The sequence below is a fragment of the Phyllostomus hastatus genome, unplaced genomic scaffold (genome assembly GCF_019186645.2).
Source record: "Phyllostomus hastatus isolate PE091 unplaced genomic scaffold, TTU_PhHast_1.1 phas_contig_16, whole genome shotgun sequence".
Taxonomy (NCBI): domain Eukaryota; kingdom Metazoa; phylum Chordata; class Mammalia; order Chiroptera; family Phyllostomidae; genus Phyllostomus; species Phyllostomus hastatus.
The window spans coordinates 9,882,741-9,902,344 of record NW_025333643.1 but is presented as its reverse complement, the minus strand read 5'-3'; the positions used below and the strand labels follow the sequence as shown (position 1 = coordinate 9,902,344).

At 38.1% G+C, this 19,604-nt stretch overlaps 1 protein-coding gene across 13 annotated transcripts in view; it reads left to right on the top strand.

The window, feature by feature from the left end:
* PBRM1 (polybromo 1) overlaps positions 1 to 19,604 on the top strand; it is a 125,732-nt gene that overhangs the window by 76,485 nt on the left and 29,643 nt on the right. For all 13 annotated transcript variants that reach the window (XM_045831924.1, XM_045831925.1, XM_045831923.1 and 10 more), the window contains 4 exons: positions 9,487 to 9,672; positions 10,871 to 11,028; positions 11,677 to 11,940; positions 18,883 to 19,028. In XM_045831924.1, coding sequence (XP_045687880.1) covers positions 9,487 to 9,672; positions 10,871 to 11,028; positions 11,677 to 11,940; positions 18,883 to 19,028 — 754 coding nt within the window. The remainder of the gene's footprint in view (positions 1 to 9,486; positions 9,673 to 10,870; positions 11,029 to 11,676; positions 11,941 to 18,882; positions 19,029 to 19,604) is intronic.

Below are 19,604 nucleotides of genomic sequence, written 5' to 3'. Positions count from 1 at the left end.
GATCAAACTGCTGAAAGAGAAAATCTTGAAAGCAGCAAAATAACTCATCATGTCTAAGAAAACAATAGTAATATAGTGATGGCTCATAAGAAATAGTATAGGCAAGAAAGCAGTGAAATGATATTCAAAGTGCTGAAAGGGAAAAAAATGGATCCAAAAATTATATATATAGCAAAACTGTTCTTCAGAAATGAAACTGGAATAAGACATTTCGAGATAAATAAAAACTAAGAGAATTCACTGATGGCAGATCTTCCTTATAAGAAGTAATAAAGGAATAGCTTTGGAATAAAAGAAAATGCCACCAGATGATAACGTGAATCCATAAGAAGTACTGAACAGTATTGGAAATGCTAAATGTGTGGGTAAACAAATATAAAAGACTGTGTTTTCATTTTTCCATTAAATTTCTTTTAAAAATATTAGATTGTTTAAAGGAATAATTATAATACTATTGCTATGTTTGTAACATTTATAGCATTATAGCAGGTCCTCAAATAACATAATGTTCAATGTCACTTCATTATAATGTTGATGAAATGAAATAGGAATTTAACTCTTGTCTATACCAATTAGCCTATAGTAAAAATTTGTTATATGTCATTTTGCTTAAAGTTGCTATCACCAATGCTGAGGACTTAATGCAGGTGACAGTAACAGCACAAAGCGGTGGAGCTATATTGGAGCCAAGTTTCAGTGTTTAAGTAAGTCAGTATTAACCTGAAGTAGATGGTCATAAGTTAAAGAGGCATATTGTAATGTCATTAAAAAGTGTTAGCAAAGAAAGTTAATGCAGGAAATAAAATGATGCTCTAGAAATGTTTGCTTAACACAAATGAAAGCAGTAAAGAAGGAAAAGAACAAAAGGACAAAAGACATACTAAAACAAATAGCAAAATTGCGTGGATGAATTCAGTCATATCAATAAACACCTTACATATTGTGAACAGGCTAAACACGTCAGTCAAAATACATAGGCTATCAGACTAAATTTTAAAAGATCCAACTATGTGCTGTTTATAAATTTTTTTAAAGATTTTATTTTATTTATTTATTAGAAAAAAGGGATGGATGGGAGCAAGAGAGGGAGAGAAACATCAATATGCAAGAGATCTCTTACACACCCCAAACTGGGGACCTGGCCCACAACCCAGGCTTGTACCCTGACTGGGAATCAGAACACTGACCTTTCAGTTCACAGGCTGACACTCAATACACTGAGCCACACCAGCAAGGACAAGAATCATTTTTGATTGAAAGACGTAAATAGGTTGAAAGAAAAAGGAGGGGGAAATATACTATGAAAATAGTACCTACAATGAATTGGAGAGGCTATATTGATATCAGAGAAATAGACTTTAAGAAAAGAAATATTACTAGAGATGAAGAGGGACATTTCATAATGTTAAAGGATCAAGACATTGGGAACATACAATATTTATAAATGTATATACAAAACAGTGGATCCCCAAATTACATGAAGCAAAAGCTGACAGAATTGAAAAGAGAAATAGTTCAATTTTAATCCAGTACTCCTTTCTCAGCAATTCATATATCAACTACACCAAAAATCAGCAAAAATATAGAAGATTGAATAGCATTGCTACAGATTGAATGTTTATGTAAACCTGCTCCCCCGACCCCCCAAATTCCTGTTATAGCCTAATCTCCAATGTTATGGTATTTTGAGATATAGCCTTTAAGAGCTAATTAGGTTTGGATGTGGTCATGGGAACAGAGCCACCACAATGGGATTAGTGCCAGTATAAGGGGATGATAAATAAGAAGATAGCTGTCTGTGAACCAAAAAGTGGGCTCTCAACACTTACCAAGTCTGCTGCCGCTTTGACCTTACATTTCCCAACCTCCAGATCTTTAAGAAATGAATGTTTGGTATTTAAATCACTCAGTATATGGTGGATGCTTTTTCTAGCAGCCTCGGTTGACTAAGACAGGGACTAGCAACCAGCTTGATCTAACTGAAATGTAAAACACTGCACCCAGTGACTGCAGTGTACACATTCTTATCAAGCAGCATGGACTGGTATTTAGGATAGATGATATGCTAGATCATAAAAGAAGTTTCAAAAAATGTAAAAGGATTGAAAGTATGACAGGTTTCTTTTCTCAACACTGTTGGATTAGATAAGAAATCAGCAACAGAAAAAATTTGGGAAAATCCCCATAAATATGGAAATTAAGCAGTATACTTCTAAATACATAGATGAAAGGAGACACTACAAGAGCAATTTTAAAAAATATTGAATGAAAATGAAAACAACATACTATAATTTATGAAATATAGCTAAAGTAGTTCTTAGAAAAAAGTTTATAGGTTTAAACATGTGTGTTAGAATAAAAATCTAAAATCTTTGTTTCTACCCCAAGAAGTTAGAAAATTAAAAGGGAACCAAAACTGAAGTAGAGAAAATAGTAAAGATAAAAGGGGAAATTAATGAAAGAAAAAGAAAATGCCATTGCTATAAAAGGTATGACATTTAGAACCACCCATGTTGTTTCTACTGACAAAATTTTATGTAGATATTCTTGGACTTCTAGCCAAGATGGAGGCATAGGTAGGTACTGTGCCTCCTCGCACAACCAAAAGAAGGACAACAAATTTGAAAACAAAAATCAACCAGAACTGCCAGAAAATCGAACTGTATTATGGAAGTCTGGCAACCAAGGAGTTAAAGAAACAGTATTTATCCAGACCAGTAGGAGGGGCGAAGATGGGCAGCTAGAGTGGAAAGGGTGCATGGTAAAGCAGTGGCTGGCAGACTGGGCAGTCCCATATTTCATGCTGACAAACCAGGAAGAACGACTAGGGCGCAAGACAGACCACACAACCCAGGGTTCCAATGCGGGTAAATAAAGTCTCACATCCTCTGACTGAAAAAACCTGTGGGGGTTGCAGCAGTGGGAGAAACTCTGTCTCACAGGAGAGCTTGTTGGAGAGACCCAAAGTGTCCTAGAACATTTACAAACCCACCTACCCAGGAATCAGCACTAGAACGGCCCAGTTCACTTGTGGGTAGCAGGGAAGATGACTGAAAGCAGGGTGAGAGCTGAGCAAGCATCATTGTTCCCTCTCTGACCCCTTCCCCACATACAGCACCACAGTGCAGCCACGTGGGTTGCCCCGCCCTGATGAATACCTAATGTTCCACTCCTTGCTATGTTTAACAGGAGTGCCAAGACAAAAAATATGGCTCACGTGAAAGAACAGATCAGAGCTCGAGAAAAAATACAACTACCGTATTTTTCGGACCTTAACATGCATCTAGGTTTTAGAGGAGAAAAATAGGAAAAAATTTTTTGAAACAAAAACTATGGTAAAATATTTAATAACATAAGTAACATATTTCGCCAGTGTACATGTAAACAGAACTCAACAGCAGCATTAACAACCATTATTCCTCTCACATGCAGGGAGGGTGTGTCTTATAGTCAGGAAAATACGTAAGTGCTGAAGAGATAGCCATCCCAGCAGATGCAGAGTTCAAAACTGGTAATCAGGATGCTCACAGAAATGGTTAAATATGGGCACAAAATAGAGGAAAAAGTGAAGGCTATAAAAAGTGAAATAAAGGAAACTATACAGGGAACCAACAGTGAAGGGAAGGAAACCAGGACTCAAATCAATGGTTTGAACCAGAAGAAAGAAATATACATTCATCCAGAACAGAGTATAACAGTTCAAAAAAAATGAGGAGAATCTTAGGAACCTCTGGGACAACTTCAAATGTTCCAACATCCTAATGATAGGAGTGCCAAAAGGAGAAGAAGGAAGAGCAAGAAATTGAAAACTTACTTGGAAAAATAATGAAGGAAAACTTTCCCAACAGGGCAAAGGAAATAGATATGCAAGTCCAGGAAGCTCAGAGTCCCAAAGAAGTTAGACTGAAAAAGTACACACCAAGGCCCATGATAATTACATTACCCAAGATTAAAGAGAAAGAATCTCAAAAGTAGCAAAAGAAAAGGAGGCAGTTACCTACAAAGATGTTCCCATAAGACTGTCAGCTGATTTCTCAAAAGAAACCTTACAGGCAAGAAGGGACTGGAAAGAAGTATTTGAAGTCATGAAAGGCAAGGACCCACATTGAAGATTGCATTATCCAGCAAAGCTATCATTTAGCATGGAAGGGCAGATAAAGTGTTTCCCAGACAAGATAAAGTTAAAGGAGTCCATCATCACCAAGCCCTTATTACATGAAAGGTTAAAGGGACTTAGAAGAAGATCAAAACTGAATAGTAAAGTGATAACAAACTCACAGCTATCAAAACTAAACCTAAAAAGCTAAGCAAACAACTAGAACAGGAACAGAACCACAGAAATGGAGATCACATGGAGGGTTACCAGTTGGGAGGAGGAGGGAGAGTAGAGGAAAAGGTACAGGGAACAAGAAGCATAAATGGTAGGTACAAAATAGACAGGCAGTTAAGAATAGTAAAGGAAATGGAGAAGCCAAAGAACTTACATGTACGACCCATGAACATTAACTGAGGGGAAGGGGATCCTGGTGGGAGGATGGGTGAAGGGTGGAATGGGACCAAGGGGAGAAAAAAATGAGCCAACAGTTATAGCATAATCAATAAAATATACTTAAATATGTTGACGGGGGGAAGTGTTTTCAATGGTAGCAAAAAGGAAACATTTAGAGAAGGATTAGAAGATAAAGTTGAAGAAGTCTCTGAACGAGTAGAAAGGAATAGAACAACAACAAATGGAAATAAAGAAAGAAAAAGATAACTAAAAGATTGGCCCAGGAGGCCCAGAATCCAAATAACTGTAGGACACAGTTGTGCTAAGTTTTCTGCCACTATACATATAACAAGGGGTCCCATTTCTTCCACTTTCCAGTAACATTTTCTCTTTCTTCTGAGCCTTCAATTGCAAAGTTGTTGATGTCCATTTCTCTATCAACAGTCTATTTAAGGCATTCTAGGCTAAATTTTCTATCATGCTTCTCATAATTCTTTCAGTCTCTGCTTAGTACCCAATTTCAAAGTCACTTCCATATTTTTTAGGTATTTGTTATAGCAAGATTACCAGATACCCAAATTCCATCAAAATATCAGCTCAAAAGTTCCAAATCTCATTATTTCAATTATGTTTGTGAGGCTCTGTGTGTGATCCATCCTGGGATACAATTCCTCTCTATTTGTGGACCTAAGAAACAAACAAACAAAAAAACAAGTTCTCTGCTCCTACAATATAGTGATGGGACATGCATAGGCTAAAAGAGACATTCCCATTCAAAAAAGGCAAGTGGGAGACTTCCGCCCAAGATGGAGGTGTAGGTAGACACACTGTTCCTCCTCTCACAACCAAAAGAAAGACAACAATTTAAAAACAAAAGAACAGAACTGACAGAAAATCAAACTCTATGGAAGTCTGACAACCAAGGAGTTAAAGAAGACACATTCATCCAAACTGGTAGGAGGGGCAGAGTCAGGCAGCTGGGGCGAAGTCAGGCAGGTCAGGCAAGGCAGCAGTTAGTGGACCAAGGTGCCCAAGGCAGCAGCTAACGTTGCCAGCGAGGTGGCAGATTGTGGAGTGGGGCGAGCAAGGCTAGAGCTGGCAGACCAGTGGTCCCACATTCACTTGTGGATAAACCAGGTGAAACAAAGCAGGAGTGAAACAAACTTTCCTGTGAGGCAACTCCCAGCCTCACAGGAAAGTTTGTTGGAGAGACCCACAGGGTCCTAGAATGTATACAAACCCACCCACCTGGGAGACAGCACCAGAAGGGCCCAATTTGCTTGTAGGAAGCAGGGGAAGTAACTGAAATCCGGCAGAGAGTGGAGCAAGCGCCATTATTCCCTCTTGGACCCCACCCTCACATACAGTGTCACAACCCAGGGACATGGGTTACCCTGCCCTCGTGAACACCTAAGGCTCCGCCCCTCACTACTAACAGGCATGTCAAGACCAAAAAAATGGCCCAAACAGAAGGACAAATCAAAGCTCCACAGCAAATACAACTAAGCGATGAAGAGATAGCCAACCTATCAGATACGCAGTTCAAAGCACTGGTGATCAGGATGCTCACAGAATTGGTTGAATTTGGTCACAAATTAGATGGAAAAATGAAGGCTATGCTAAGTGAAATGAAGGAAAATGCACAGGGAACCAATAGTGATGGGAAGAAAACGGACTCAGATCAATGGAGTGGACCAGAAGGAATAAAGAAACAACCAAACAGAAAAGAATGAAGAAACAAGAATTCAAAATAATGTGGAGAGGCTTAGGAACCTCCAGGACATCTTTCAGCGTTCCAATGTCTGTATTATAGGGGTGCCAGAAGAAGAAGAGGAAGAGCAACAAGTGGAAAAGATATTTGAACAAATAATAAAGGAGAACTTCCCCAATCTGGCGAAGTAAATAGACTTCCAGGAAGTCCAGGAAGCTCCGAGTCCCAAAGAAGTTGGACCCAAGGAGGAACACACCGAGGCACACCATAATTACATTAGCCAAGATGAAAATGAAGGAGAGAATCCTAGAAGCGTCAAGAGATAAGGAAACAGTCTCCTACAAAGGAGTTCCCATCAGACTGTCAGCTGATTTCTCAGAAGAGACCTTGAAGGCAAGAAGGGGCTGGAAAGAAGTATTCTAAGCCATGAAAGGCAAGGACCTACATCCAAGATTGCTCTATCCAGCAAAGATTTCATTTAGAATGGAAGGGCAGATAAAGTACTTCTCAGATAAGGCCAAGTTGAGTTCATCATCACCAAGCCCTTATTATATGAAATGTTAAAGGGATTTATCTTAGAAAAAGAAGATAAAAAATATGAACAGTAAAATGACAGCAAACTCACAATTATTAACATCCGCACCTAAAACAGAAGCAAAAGCAAACTAAGCAACTAGAACAGGAACAGAACCACAGAAATGGAGATCACATGGAGGTTTAGCAGCAGAGGATTGGGATGAGGAGAGAGGGGGGAAAGGCACAGAGAATACATAGCATAGATAGTAGGTAGAAAATAGACAGGGGGAGGGCAAGAATAGTATGGGAAATGTAGAAGCTAAAGAACTTATGACACATGGACATGAACTAAAGGGGGGAATATAGGTGGGGGGGTGCAGGGTGGAGGGGAGTAAAAGGGGTAAAAGGGACAACTGTAAAAGCATAATCAATAAAATATGTTTTTTAAAAGAGAGAAGTGGAAGAGAAAAAGAGTCATCAATTGCAAGCAATTTTAAAATCCAACCAGGCAAACTTCATTAGGTTTCAAGGTCTGGAAAATAGTCTTCTGTAGCTCAGTACTCTGCAATCTGAATAATCCTTTTTCTTTAAAGATTGCATGTGTTTATAGCTGAGTTGTTTTATCAGCCTTTATTCCTGCTTTAGAATTTGGGGGGGTTAACGAATCTTGTGAATATGCTGCATATCTCACAGGGATTCAGTTGATTAATCAACTACTAGATAACCTTTTTTTTTTCCTCCAAAATTGAAAGCTTTAATAAAAGTATAAGTGTTACAGAACACAACAAGGGGGGCCTGGGACGATATACTATTGTTGAAAGAAGGCCCCGGGTCCGTTATGTCCGCCGCCAGAGGAAAGACGTCTCTCAATGCCAGAGATTTGTGAAAAGGAAAGGGAATGTTTATTTAATGCTATACAAACTTAAAGTAGTGACCTAAGGTCTTTATCAAAAATCCCAAAGTCCCTTAAAACACCCACAAACACAGTCACAGTCCTTCCTTCCTTCCCCCTTTGCCCAGTCCAGAGTACCGTATCTCAGGAAAGGAAATAGAAGTCCACGGCTCAGGCAGTCCTCTGGCTCTTCCCAGTTAGTACTCCCTCTCGACTGGGAGACCTCCCTGGGTTCCCGGCACCCTCTGCTGAGTCGCCGGGATCTCTGCTAAAACCAGGTGGTGGTTCCCCTTCTAAAGCTGTGGGGGTCCCCACTCTGTCCAGGCCTCGTGGTTCTCCCTCTCAGGGCTGCGGGAAGGGGAGAGTCCCCACTCTGCCAAAGCCGCGTGGTTCTCTTTTCTAATGGCCACCAAGTCTGGGTTTTAAATCCCCACGGCCAATCTTCCTCTGCAGCCTCATTTCCGACTCCTCCCACACTCGGCTTCACATGCCAGAACTCGTATCCTTCCAGCTTTACTGGGCTGCCATCTTGAGTCTGGGCAGGTGTGGCCCCATGTCCTGGAGCCAATCTTCTCCGAGCTCCCACGCAGGCGCTGTAGCTTGGGGGATCTGCCCCAGTCACATGTTGGTGGGGAAGTTACTTCCATTCCCCTGGCTCAGAGATGATCACAGCTATTTAACATATCTAAGCGACCAGCCAAAGGCTATATATATGTTAAATGACCACACCAGAGGGTAGCTGCAAGGCTGTTGCTATGCAAAAACAGATCTCAATGGCCCTGCTCCATTTGTCCCTTCCCCCAACCCACACCCTGGGTGGGGGGATGGAGACATCTTAAAATCTCCTAGACACCTTAAGTTCTGGACCCCATTTCAAATGCCCATATGGGGTCCCCCCTCTTGGCTGCACCCTGTAACATAAGGATCTGGTATACCAATGTTAGAGAGGCAATGGAGAAACTACCCCTTTCAGCAAAACTGTGAGAGGCTTAAATCAGTATAGACTTTTAGGAGTCAATTTGTAATATATATATATTTTTAAAGATTTTATTTATTTATTTTTAGAGAATGGAAGGGAAGGAGAAAGAGATAGAGAGAAACATCAATGTGTGGTTGCTTCTCTCATGCTCCCCGATGGGGGACCTGGCCTGCAACCCAGACATGTGCCCTGATTGGGAATTGAACCAGTGACCTTTTGGTTCACAGGCCGGCACTCAATCCATTGAGCCACACCAGCCAGGGCTGTAATGTATATACATTAAAATAAAAAAACAAAACAAAAAAAACCCCCACACATTTAAAATGCTTATTTCCAACTGTTCCATTCATGAAAAATTATCCTAAGGAAATAGTCAAGGATGTGAGCAGAACTTTATTCTCAGGGGAAATGTGCATGATATATTAAGTGTATATGTATATAGTTTATTATATATTATGTAATATACATATGCCATATTTCCTCAGTTCTTAGGAGTCCATTAGTTGTGTCATATCCATGTCATAGCTATTAGGGAAAATTTCCAGAGACATTAAGATGAAGATAAAGTACATATGAGATTACCTCTACGATTACATGGTTCATATGTGACCTATTCTTTATACTTTTCAGTATCATCCAGAATGACTGTATTGAACATATGTTACTGTTGTAATTTTTATTTTATAGATCCTTTATTTAATGTATTTATTTAAATTATTGGCAGTTAGTTGTAATAACTTCCAGTAGAGGCTACTAGGAATGGGTATATAACACTATTTGTTTTTAATCCTGCCTCTAAGTGTCCAGAAAAGAATTAAATGTATTAGTATATATTGTTTGAATCCTCCATATGATTCCAACATTCCTTTAATGAGAACCTCTTTGTCTTTTTACTTAAGAGGCTGAAAAGAGTGAAGATTCCTCAGGTGCTGCAGGCCTCTCAGGCTTACATCGCACATACAGCCAGGACTGCAGCTTTAAGAACAGCATGTACCATGTTGGAGATTACGTCTATGTAGAACCTGCAGAAGCCAACCTACAACCTCATATAGTCTGTATTGAGAGACTGTGGGAAGATTCTGCTGGTAAGTTCATTTTAAATTGAAGGACAGATTTGTGAGATGTGACTGTTTTATTCCTTAGTCCTCTGGAAGAAAATTATAATTCATACATTTTACATCTTCTAGCAATAATTGTTCTACAATATATAAAATATAATTAAGCACCCACTATATGAAAAACATGGGATCTAGCACTATGGAGCAATGGCACAGCTTAGTCAAAAGAAATGTAACTTCTTAAAGTCTAGTTGATATTTATTCATTCAATATTTATTAAACACACACCATAAGCCAAACTCTGTAGGTAAAACTACACCAATAAAAATCACAAAAAAGCCCTGGCTGGCGTGGCTCAGTGGATTGAGCGTGGGCTGCAAACCAAAGTGTCGCAGGTTCAATTCCCAGTCAGGGCACATGCCTGGGTTGCAGGCCATGGCCCGCAGCAACCGCACATTGATGTTTCTCTCTCTCTCTCTTTCTTCCTCCCTTCCCTCTCTAAAAATAAATAAATAAAATCTTTTAAAAAATCACAAATAAAAGATTATTACAGGGAGACATCTGCCTTGGCTTAGAATTTTATTTCAAAAAGCTTCGGGGCCCTGGCTAGTGTGACTCGGTGAGTACCAGCCTGTGAACCAAAGGGTCACTGGTTCAATTCCCAGTCAGGGCACGTGCCTGGGTTGCAGGCCAGGTCCCCCATGGAGGGGCCCAGGAGAGGCAACCACACATTGATGTTTCTCTCCCTCTCTTTGTTGCTCTCTTCCCCTGTCTCTAAAAATACATAAATAAAATCTTTAAAACAAAAAAAAATGATTTCCTAGAACAGTTTCCTTTAACTTGAGACATGGACAAAGAATAGGATTTAATGCAGCCCAAAGCAGGCAGAAATGTGATCCAGGCAGTGCAATTCTTTCAGCTGGTCATCATGTGCAGTACTTTCATTCCTGACCCCAGCAAACTAGAGCAGGTCTCATCACCTTCCTGATTCTATGTATTATTTATCTTTTAATATGAGATGAAAAGTAGCATTTTGTTAGGCCTTATTACAATTCATTATTTTAAAGTATTATTTCTGCTAAGATGATTATGTTAAGGAACATGGCCTAAAAAGCATATTGGTAGGTTCAGGCCATGGCAAAATGCATGGATTTGTTCATTTTGCAAAGAATATGTGATTTCTGTTAATGGTAATTCTCTCTCTCTCTCTCTCTTTCTTTTTGAGGGGAAAAATGGTTATATGGCTGTTGGTTTTATCGGCCAAATGAAACATTCCATTTGGCTACACGAAAATTCCTAGAAAAAGAAGTTTTTAAGAGTGACTATTACAACAAAGTTCCAGTTAGTAAAATTCTGGGAAAATGTGTGGTCATGTTTGTCAAGGTAAGAAACTCATTAGTCCCAAAAGTATAAATCATTCCATGGGAATAAAATTTATAAACTCATACAAAAAAATATTTATAAAATTGGGAGCTCTGTTTTAAGCTGTTTGGAAAAAATATTTTTTAAAGTTGTATATAAAAATATTTTTTAAAGCTGTATATATTTAGGAATAAACTTGGAACATGAGGGTGAAAGACCATTTGCTGCCTATACAATGTAGCTATATGCAATCAGTTTAATTTTTTTATATTTCCAGAAATATAATTTTTAAGGATGATATTTTCTGAAAGATCATTATAACTTGCTAGTGTGGTTTTCAGGTAATAAGTTGTACTTTTGTGTATCTATCAGATGTAAGCACAGGAGCCCTGCCCAAAGCTTCAGGGAACATTATAGCTGTGTGAATACTAATATATTTTCAAAAGGGCAATTGTTAGGTTAAATAAGTTAAATGATACGTATTTAGGAAAGTCATTCTGAATCAGAGAAATGCTGCTAGATCTCTAGCCATTTACCATTTGTTGTTAACTGTCAGAAAGTCTAAACATTTTAACTTTTATTTGGTTGGTGTTTATTTTTGGAATTTTCTTTTTTGTTCATTGATTTTCAGAAAATGCACCTAATTAATTTTATCATTATGTCCCCCAGGAATACTTTAAACTATGTCCAGAAAACTTTCGAGATGAAGATGTTTTTGTCTGTGAGTCACGGTATTCTGCCAAAACCAAATCTTTTAAGAAAATTAAACTGTGGACCATGCCCATCAGTTCAGTTAGGTTTGTCCCTCGGGATGTACCCTTGCCAGTGGTCCGAGTGGCTTCGGTATTTGCAAATGCAGATAAAGGGGATGATGAAAAGAATACAGACAACTCAGAAGACAATCGAACTGAAGACAATTTTAACTTGGAAAAGGTATGTCGATAATAGCCACACAGAAGAAAATTTTACATTTCAAAATAAATAATATAAAACTTTAGTCAAACAGAAAGAAGAGAACTTTAAAGGAGAGACAAAAGTTAATACTTGGTCTTGCCTGGTGAGGGTCAGTAGGTTGGGCATCGTCCCGTAAACTGAAAGGTCGCTAGTTTGATTCCCAGTCAGGGCACATGGCCTGGGTTGCAGGCAAGTTCCCAGGTTGGGGGCATGCCAGAGGCAACCCATCGATGTTTCTCTTGCACATCAATGTTTCTCCCTCCCTTCAGCTCTCTCTAAAAATAAATAAATAAAATCTTATTTAAAAATGAAGAAGTAAAAAGAAAGATTATTATAACTTGCTAGATCATTATTACTTAGACAACAGAATTGTAGAATTTAAAAGTAAATCCAAGTGCTAATCCTCTGACAAGTCCAATGAGATAAACTACCAACCATTCTAATACAGAAAAAAGAAGGGAATTAAGCTCAGACATTTAAAATGTGTAAGAAATTAAAGACTTCTGTGTTTTTGTTAATAAATTTGAAAGCCTGAATAAAATGAATAATTTTGTAGGATAATGTAAATTACTAAAGTTGAATCAAGAAGAGATATAACACATAAGTAGATAACAACATGAATAAATATTTTTAAGTATCAGAGAGCTAACCCCAAAGAGCACTCAGACTAGATAATTTCATAGGTGGATTTGTTTAATCCTTTAAGGAACCTATAATTACAATGTTTAAATTATTTCAGAGCATGGAAAACAAAGAAAACTTAAGTTTGTTTTACAAAGTCAAAATAATCTTGATTCCAGAGCCTGACAAAATAAAAAGCTACAGTTCAGTCTCACAGATATTGATGGCAAAAAAAAAAAATTGGGGAGAAAAGTGTTTTTACAAGTGAAATCAAATTAGTGAAGAATATGACCAAGTCTTCCAGCCAAGATGGAGGCACAGGTACACACACACACACGCCTCCTTGCACAACCAAAATAAGGACAACAAGAATTTAGAAACAAAATAACCAGAACTGACAGAAAATTAAACTGTATGGAAGTCTGGCAACCAAGGAGTTAAAATAGACACATTCATCCAAACCAGTAGGCAGGGTGAATTCTGGCGGCCAGGCAGAGAAGGGGTCACAGCACAAAAAGCGGTGGCACCGGGTGCACAAGGCACCCCGGGCGCACAAGACAGCAGCAGGTGGACCCTGGGCAAGCAGGCAGCAGCTGGCAGAGCCCAACAAGGGCCGGCCCACCAAGGCAGCGATTATGAAGCAAGGCACTGCAGCTGACTAACCAGGCGGTCCCACATTCGTGCACAGATAAACCAGGTGAAACTGGGGAGTGAGGCAGACCGTGCAACGCAGGGTCCCAGAACCGGGAGCCTCAAAACACCGATTGAAAACACCTGTGGAGGTTGAGGCACAGGGAGAGACTCCTAGCCTCACAGGAAAGTTTGTTGGAGAGATGCACAGAGTCCTAGAACATACACAAACCCACGCACCTGGGAGTCAGTACCAGAAGGGCCCAATTTGCTTGTAGGAAGCAGGGAAAGTAACTGAAATCCAGCAGAGCGTGGAGTAAGCACCATTATTCCCTCTTGGACCCCACTCCCACATACAGTGTCACAACCCAGGGACATGGGTTACACATGGACATGAACTGAAGGTGGGGAATGTTGGTAGGACAGGGTGTACAGTGTGGAGGGGAATGAAGTGGGGGGATGGGACAACTGTAAGCATAACCAATAAAATACATTAAAAAAAAAAAAAACATGTCCAAGTAGAGTTCATTCTCAGAAAGCAAGGATTTTTCAAAATTAGTAATACTCACTAATTTTATTATAGTAATAGATTAAAAGAAATTATTTGATGACGTACATTATGTGTTTTTTAGATGCATATTTCCTCAAAGTGATTTTTTATTATATTTAATCTTTATTTTTCCCATTTCCCTTTAGTCCCCTTATACTCCCCTACCCCCATTAATCACCACACTGTTGTCCATGCCCATGAGTTCTTTTTCCTTTTTGCTCAATCAAGGAATACACATGAGTAAGGAGCTTGCTGTACCATTTCCTATATTTTTCTGAAAGTAGCCAATGTAGTTAGACAAAGCAGTGAAATATTGACAGAGGCAAGACTTTTTTTTTTTTTTTGCAGATAATGGTGAGAACATCTATATATAAATCAATAGCTTTCTTATATAAACATAATTCATAAGCCTTTTAAAGGGAAAATGAAAACCATCAGTCTACTAAAGGACATAAAAGACTTAAACAAATTATTTTTGGAATGGACAAAATTATTCTAACATTCTTATGAAAGTATAAATATGTATGTGACAGTCACCAGAAAAAGAAGAATAAAAGAAAATAATCTAGAAAGCTTGACAGCATTTGAGCTCTTGCTCCCCTCTATATGCCATTTAAAAAATGTATGCTTTGCAATGACATGTTCAATTTTACGAAACTGTACTTAAAAATTGAGATACTAGCTCAGGACTAGTTAGGGAAAGAAATAAACTTTTCACAATTAAGTCCAGAATATAAAGGTAGTATTTGAAACCAGCAGGAGTGGATAGAATCAGATGATAGTAGAAAAGCTGGTAGCCATTTGGAAAAGAAAAGGGGGGCGGCGGAAACACATGCACTCTTCTTATTCAAAATAAGTAACTTATAAATATAAGAAAGAAACAATACTAACTAGAAAGAAAGAACTAGTTTCTGACATAAGTATATTTACTGTATATACCTATAATTTTTTATTCATTTATAAGCTTTAAGCCCCAAGAAGGGATATAAAACCCAGGAGCTACAAAAGGAAAAGAGTTATCATTTTATTGATTTACAATTGAAAATACCAGTTAGTTTAATAAAACAGTCTAAGGACTTCTATTTCTAATGAACGAAGATTACTTTAGAGATTACGTAAAAAATAATACTAAAACGATGGTCAAAGGACCAAGTGGATCACTTATAGAAGGAAAGCAGCCAAAACACATATAACAAAATATGTTAATCTACTAGTTTTCAAAATGCCTAACAGAGATTGGCAAGAATTCTGAAGATAGGCAGCCTGGTGTGGGGCAGCACGCTCTCATCTTCCTTGATGACATTGCCTTTGACCCTGCAGTTTGATGACAGGGAATGTGCTCCCACATAGTACACATAGGTATACCAGAGGATCCGCTACAGGGAGTGAAATTAGTCTAGTTGTAAAATCAAAAGCCCTAGGCCAAACCCAAGTGCCCGTGAATAGGAATTAAGTTGTACATCTGTATAATGCACACTATAGCCAATGAAAGAAATAAAGTAGGTCTATTGTAGTAACACTGAAAAATTTCCAAGTTAGTGAGGAAAAGGTGTTACTAACTGATTGCAGCATGAGATGTTCATTACTCAAGAAAACAAAAATATATGTTTATTCATATTGTGAAAATAATGTGGAGAATATGTACTAAACTGGGTTGCTATCTTAGGTTAGATCACAAAAGACTTGTTTTCTAAGTTTTACATGTGCTAAACTTAGTTTGTTTGAATTAAACTTAATTTGTTTGAATTATTTCCAACAAATACATAATCAAGAAAAAGTTTTAAAACTGATAATGTAAAAACTGGAAAAAATTGAACTATTATTGCCTTTGGAAAAAATGTCCATTTTCATGTGCTAATACTTGATATTTCTTATATTTTACCAATATGTGTCAGAATCATAAACACATTAATTTTAAAAGAAGAAATATCAGGGGAAGCTGTGAAATTAACCTAGATTTGTTATTTTTATTATTGGAATTCTTAAGTCCCCAGGGTCTTCTCTGTATGAGTTACTGTTTTGTCTCATTATTTTGATATTGGATGGCCAAGACAAGTCATTCCAGAAACTTTTTTAAAGATACTTTAGAAAACAACCCATTCCTAAAGTAAAAAGGAATTCTTTTAACTATAGTTCATATACAATATTATATTGGTTTAAAGTAGGCAATATAGTGATTCAGCACTTACATAACTGTTACTGTACAAAGTTATTATAATACTGTTGTCTGTATTTTCTGTGCTGTACATTACATCCCATGACTTTTCATATTACGTTGGAAGTTTGTACCTCTTAATCCCCTCATCTCTTTTTGCATCCCTTCTGGCAACTATCAGTTTGTCCTCTGTGTCTGTGAGTCTGTTAGATTACACATGTAAGTGAAATCATGTGGTATATTTTTCCCTGACTTATTTAACTTAGCATAATACTGTCTAAGTCTATCCATGTTGTTGCAAATGACAAGATTCCTTTTTTTGTGGCTCAGTAGAATTCCTGTGTGTGTGTGTGTGTGTGTGTGTGTGATCTTCATTCATGTATGGATGGATACCTAGGTTGCTTTCATATCTTGGCCATTGTAAATAATGCCTCAGTGAACACAGGGGTGTGTGTTTCTTTCATATTAGTGTTTTTCTTTGGACAAATATCCCGAAGTGGAGAATTGCTAGATTGTATGACATTTTTAATCTTTAGAGAAACCTAAATACTGTTTTCCATAGCAGCTGCACCAATTTGCAGCCCTACTAACAGTGCACAAGGGTTTCTTTTTCTCCAAATCCTTACTAATACTTGTTATTTGTTGTCTTTTTAATAGCCATTCTGACAGATGTGAGGTGATATCTCATTGTAGTTTTGATTTGCATTTCCTTTATAATAGTTGAGCATCTTTATTGTGTCTGTTGGCCATCTGTATTTCTTCTTTGGAGAAATGTCTGTTCAGGTCCTCTGCCCCTCCTCCTTTTTAAAATTTTCACCTGATACAGAGGAAGGGGAGAAAGAGAGAGACATCAGTTGGTTGACTCCTGTAGGCTCCCTGACCAGGGACTTGAACCTACAACCTGGGTATGTGCCCTGGACAGGAATTGAACCTGCAACCTTTCTGTGTATGGGGATGACACTCCAACTAGCTGAGCCACACTGGCCAGGGCCTCTGCCCATTTTTCATTTGGATTGTTTGTTTTTATGTTGAGTTGTATGAGTTTTTTATAAATTTTGGATATTAATTTACCGTATATATCACTTGCAAATATCTTTTCCTATTCAGTAGGTTGCCTTTTTGTTTTGTGGTTTCCTTTGTTGTGCAAAACCTTTTTGTTTTAATATAGTCCCATTTGTTTATATTTGTTTTCATTGCCCTTGCCCAAGGAGACACATAAAAAAAAATATTGCTAAGAACGTTATAGAGTTTACTTCCTATATTTTCTTCTAGGAGTTTTATGGTTTCAAGTCTTATATTTCAGTCTTTAATCCATTTCCATTTTATTTTTGTGTATGGTATATAAAAGTGTTTTCATTTTTGGCTTGTAGCTGTCCATTTTTTCCAACACCATTTATTGAAGAGACTGTTGTTTCCCCATTGTATATTCTTGGCTTCCTTTGTTGTAGATTAATTGACCAGAAAATGGTATTCTTAATCTCAGGGGTTACTTCTATATAGCTTCCATTCCTTCAAGTGCCCCTTCACTAACATTTATATGGCACCTCTTTCATTGGTAAGGATTTTCCCCCCAAAGACTATTTTAATATCATTTGAAGTGTTTAAGATCAAAACATCAGATTATTTGGTCATTCTAAAGGAGATTTTCTCTTTTTTTGAAGTTTCAAGTTTTCTCAGAGAGACAGGGAGATGCAGTAGAATATTTTGTGGTTCTAGAGTTTCCTGAGCTTTTAAAACACCTAGCACTTAGCCCTGACTGGCGTAGCTCAGTGGATTGAGCGCCAGCTGCAAACCAAAGTGTCGCCGGTTCAATTCCCAGTCAGGGCACATGCCTGGGTTCCAGGCCACGGCCCCCGGCAACCGCACATTGATGTTTCTCTCTCTCTCTCTCTCTCTCTCTCTCTCTCTCTCTCCCCCCCTCCCTTCCCTCTCTAAAAATAAATAAATAAAATCTTTTAAAAAAACACCTATCACTTTGTTCGTTATTTGCTAGGTTCTCAGTAAATGATTTTTTTTTTACTTCCGTTAGTCAAAAGTTTCTCTATTTTGTTGCCAAGACTATAAAACAACAATAATGAATGTTTGTACTTTACACGAATCAGGCATTGTTCAGTGTACCTACATGGATTATGTCATTTAAGCTTCCTAACAACACTGTCTGATGAGGACACTAGGGTGTAAGAGGTTAAGTAATTTGTCATAGCAGTCAGTAGATGACAGACCCTGTAATTTATTCAAAAACACAATATGTGTGTTTAGGTCACAGAGATTATACTATTCCTTTCTATTTTGGAATAAACCAAAATGATAAAATTTAAATATATTTATTGTTAGTGTTAAGAAATTGAGAGCTCAGTGAATGTGGTGAAGAGGGAACTTGTGTAGAATTTGCTCCTTATACTCTATAATAGTTCATGAATGAGGCTGCTTCTGAATGCTAAGTTTTCTCCATTGTGTTTTTGCTAAAGGCTATGGGAATGGGGGGGGGGGAGAAAAGCATCCTGAAGTAACATTTTATGAAAATTAACTAGAAATTTAAAATAGATGCAAATACCATATGATTTTATTTATATGTGGAATCTAATGAACAAACTGAAATAACAAGCAAAATAAAGACAAACTCAGAGAACAGGCTAACAGCTCTGGGGTGGGGGTTAGTTACTGGGTGGAAGGATTGAGCAAAAGGAAAAGGACTCATGGACATGGACAACAGTGTAATAATTATAGGGGACAGGGTATAAGTAGGTAAGTGATAAAAAATACAATAAAAAATAAAAGATATAATATTTGATAAGACTCAGTTTGATTTCAGTAGCCTAATCTTTTGGTTTTTCTTCATCAAGGCTCCTATTGTTATTTTTTTCTTTTAAGTTAATATAAAGGAAAGTCTGTTTTTCTTTCTTATTTTCTCTGTCTAATCCTTGATTGTCAGCTGTGTACCTTCAACCAGTTTCCTTTACAACAGGAGAAGGAAGATGTCCCTGTGGAAATGTCCAATGGGGAACCAGGTTGCCACTACTTTGAGCAGCTCCGTTACAATGACATGTGGCTGAAGGTTGGCGACTGTGTCTTCATTAAGTCACATGGCCTTGTGCGTCCTCGTGTGGGCAGGTGAGTGTTATTGAAGTAGGGGGATAAAGTTGCTTCTGAGAGATGTGGAGCCAGTAAAAAAAAAATCATCCTGCCCTAGCTGGTATACCTCAGTGGATTGAGCATCGGGCTGCAAACCAAAGGGTTGCCAATTCAATTCCCAGTGTAGGGCATATGCCTGGGTTGCAGACCAGGTCCTCCAGTAGGGGATATGTGAGAGGCAACCACACATTGATGGTTCTTTCTCTTTCCCCTCCCATCCCCTCTCTTAAAAATAAATAAATCTTTTTTAAAAATTTTCATTCCTCTTTAGGATGAAGACAAAAGTCTCCCCAGGTCACTTACCCAGCTTTCTCTCATACCACATTTTCCCTGCTTTTGCCTCTAGCGATACTTCCTTCTTTATATTCCTTCATGAAATCTTTTTTTTTTCTCCTACCATTTACTGAACTCTCAACCCTGAAATCTCTCTGCCCACTTCAAATGGTAAACACTTTTTGCTTAAATTTGATATGGTACGTCCCTAAGGGGAAAGCTTCTATCCCCTCCAGACTGGGTTAGGTCCCCCTGTTACACATTCTCAGAACACCGTGTATT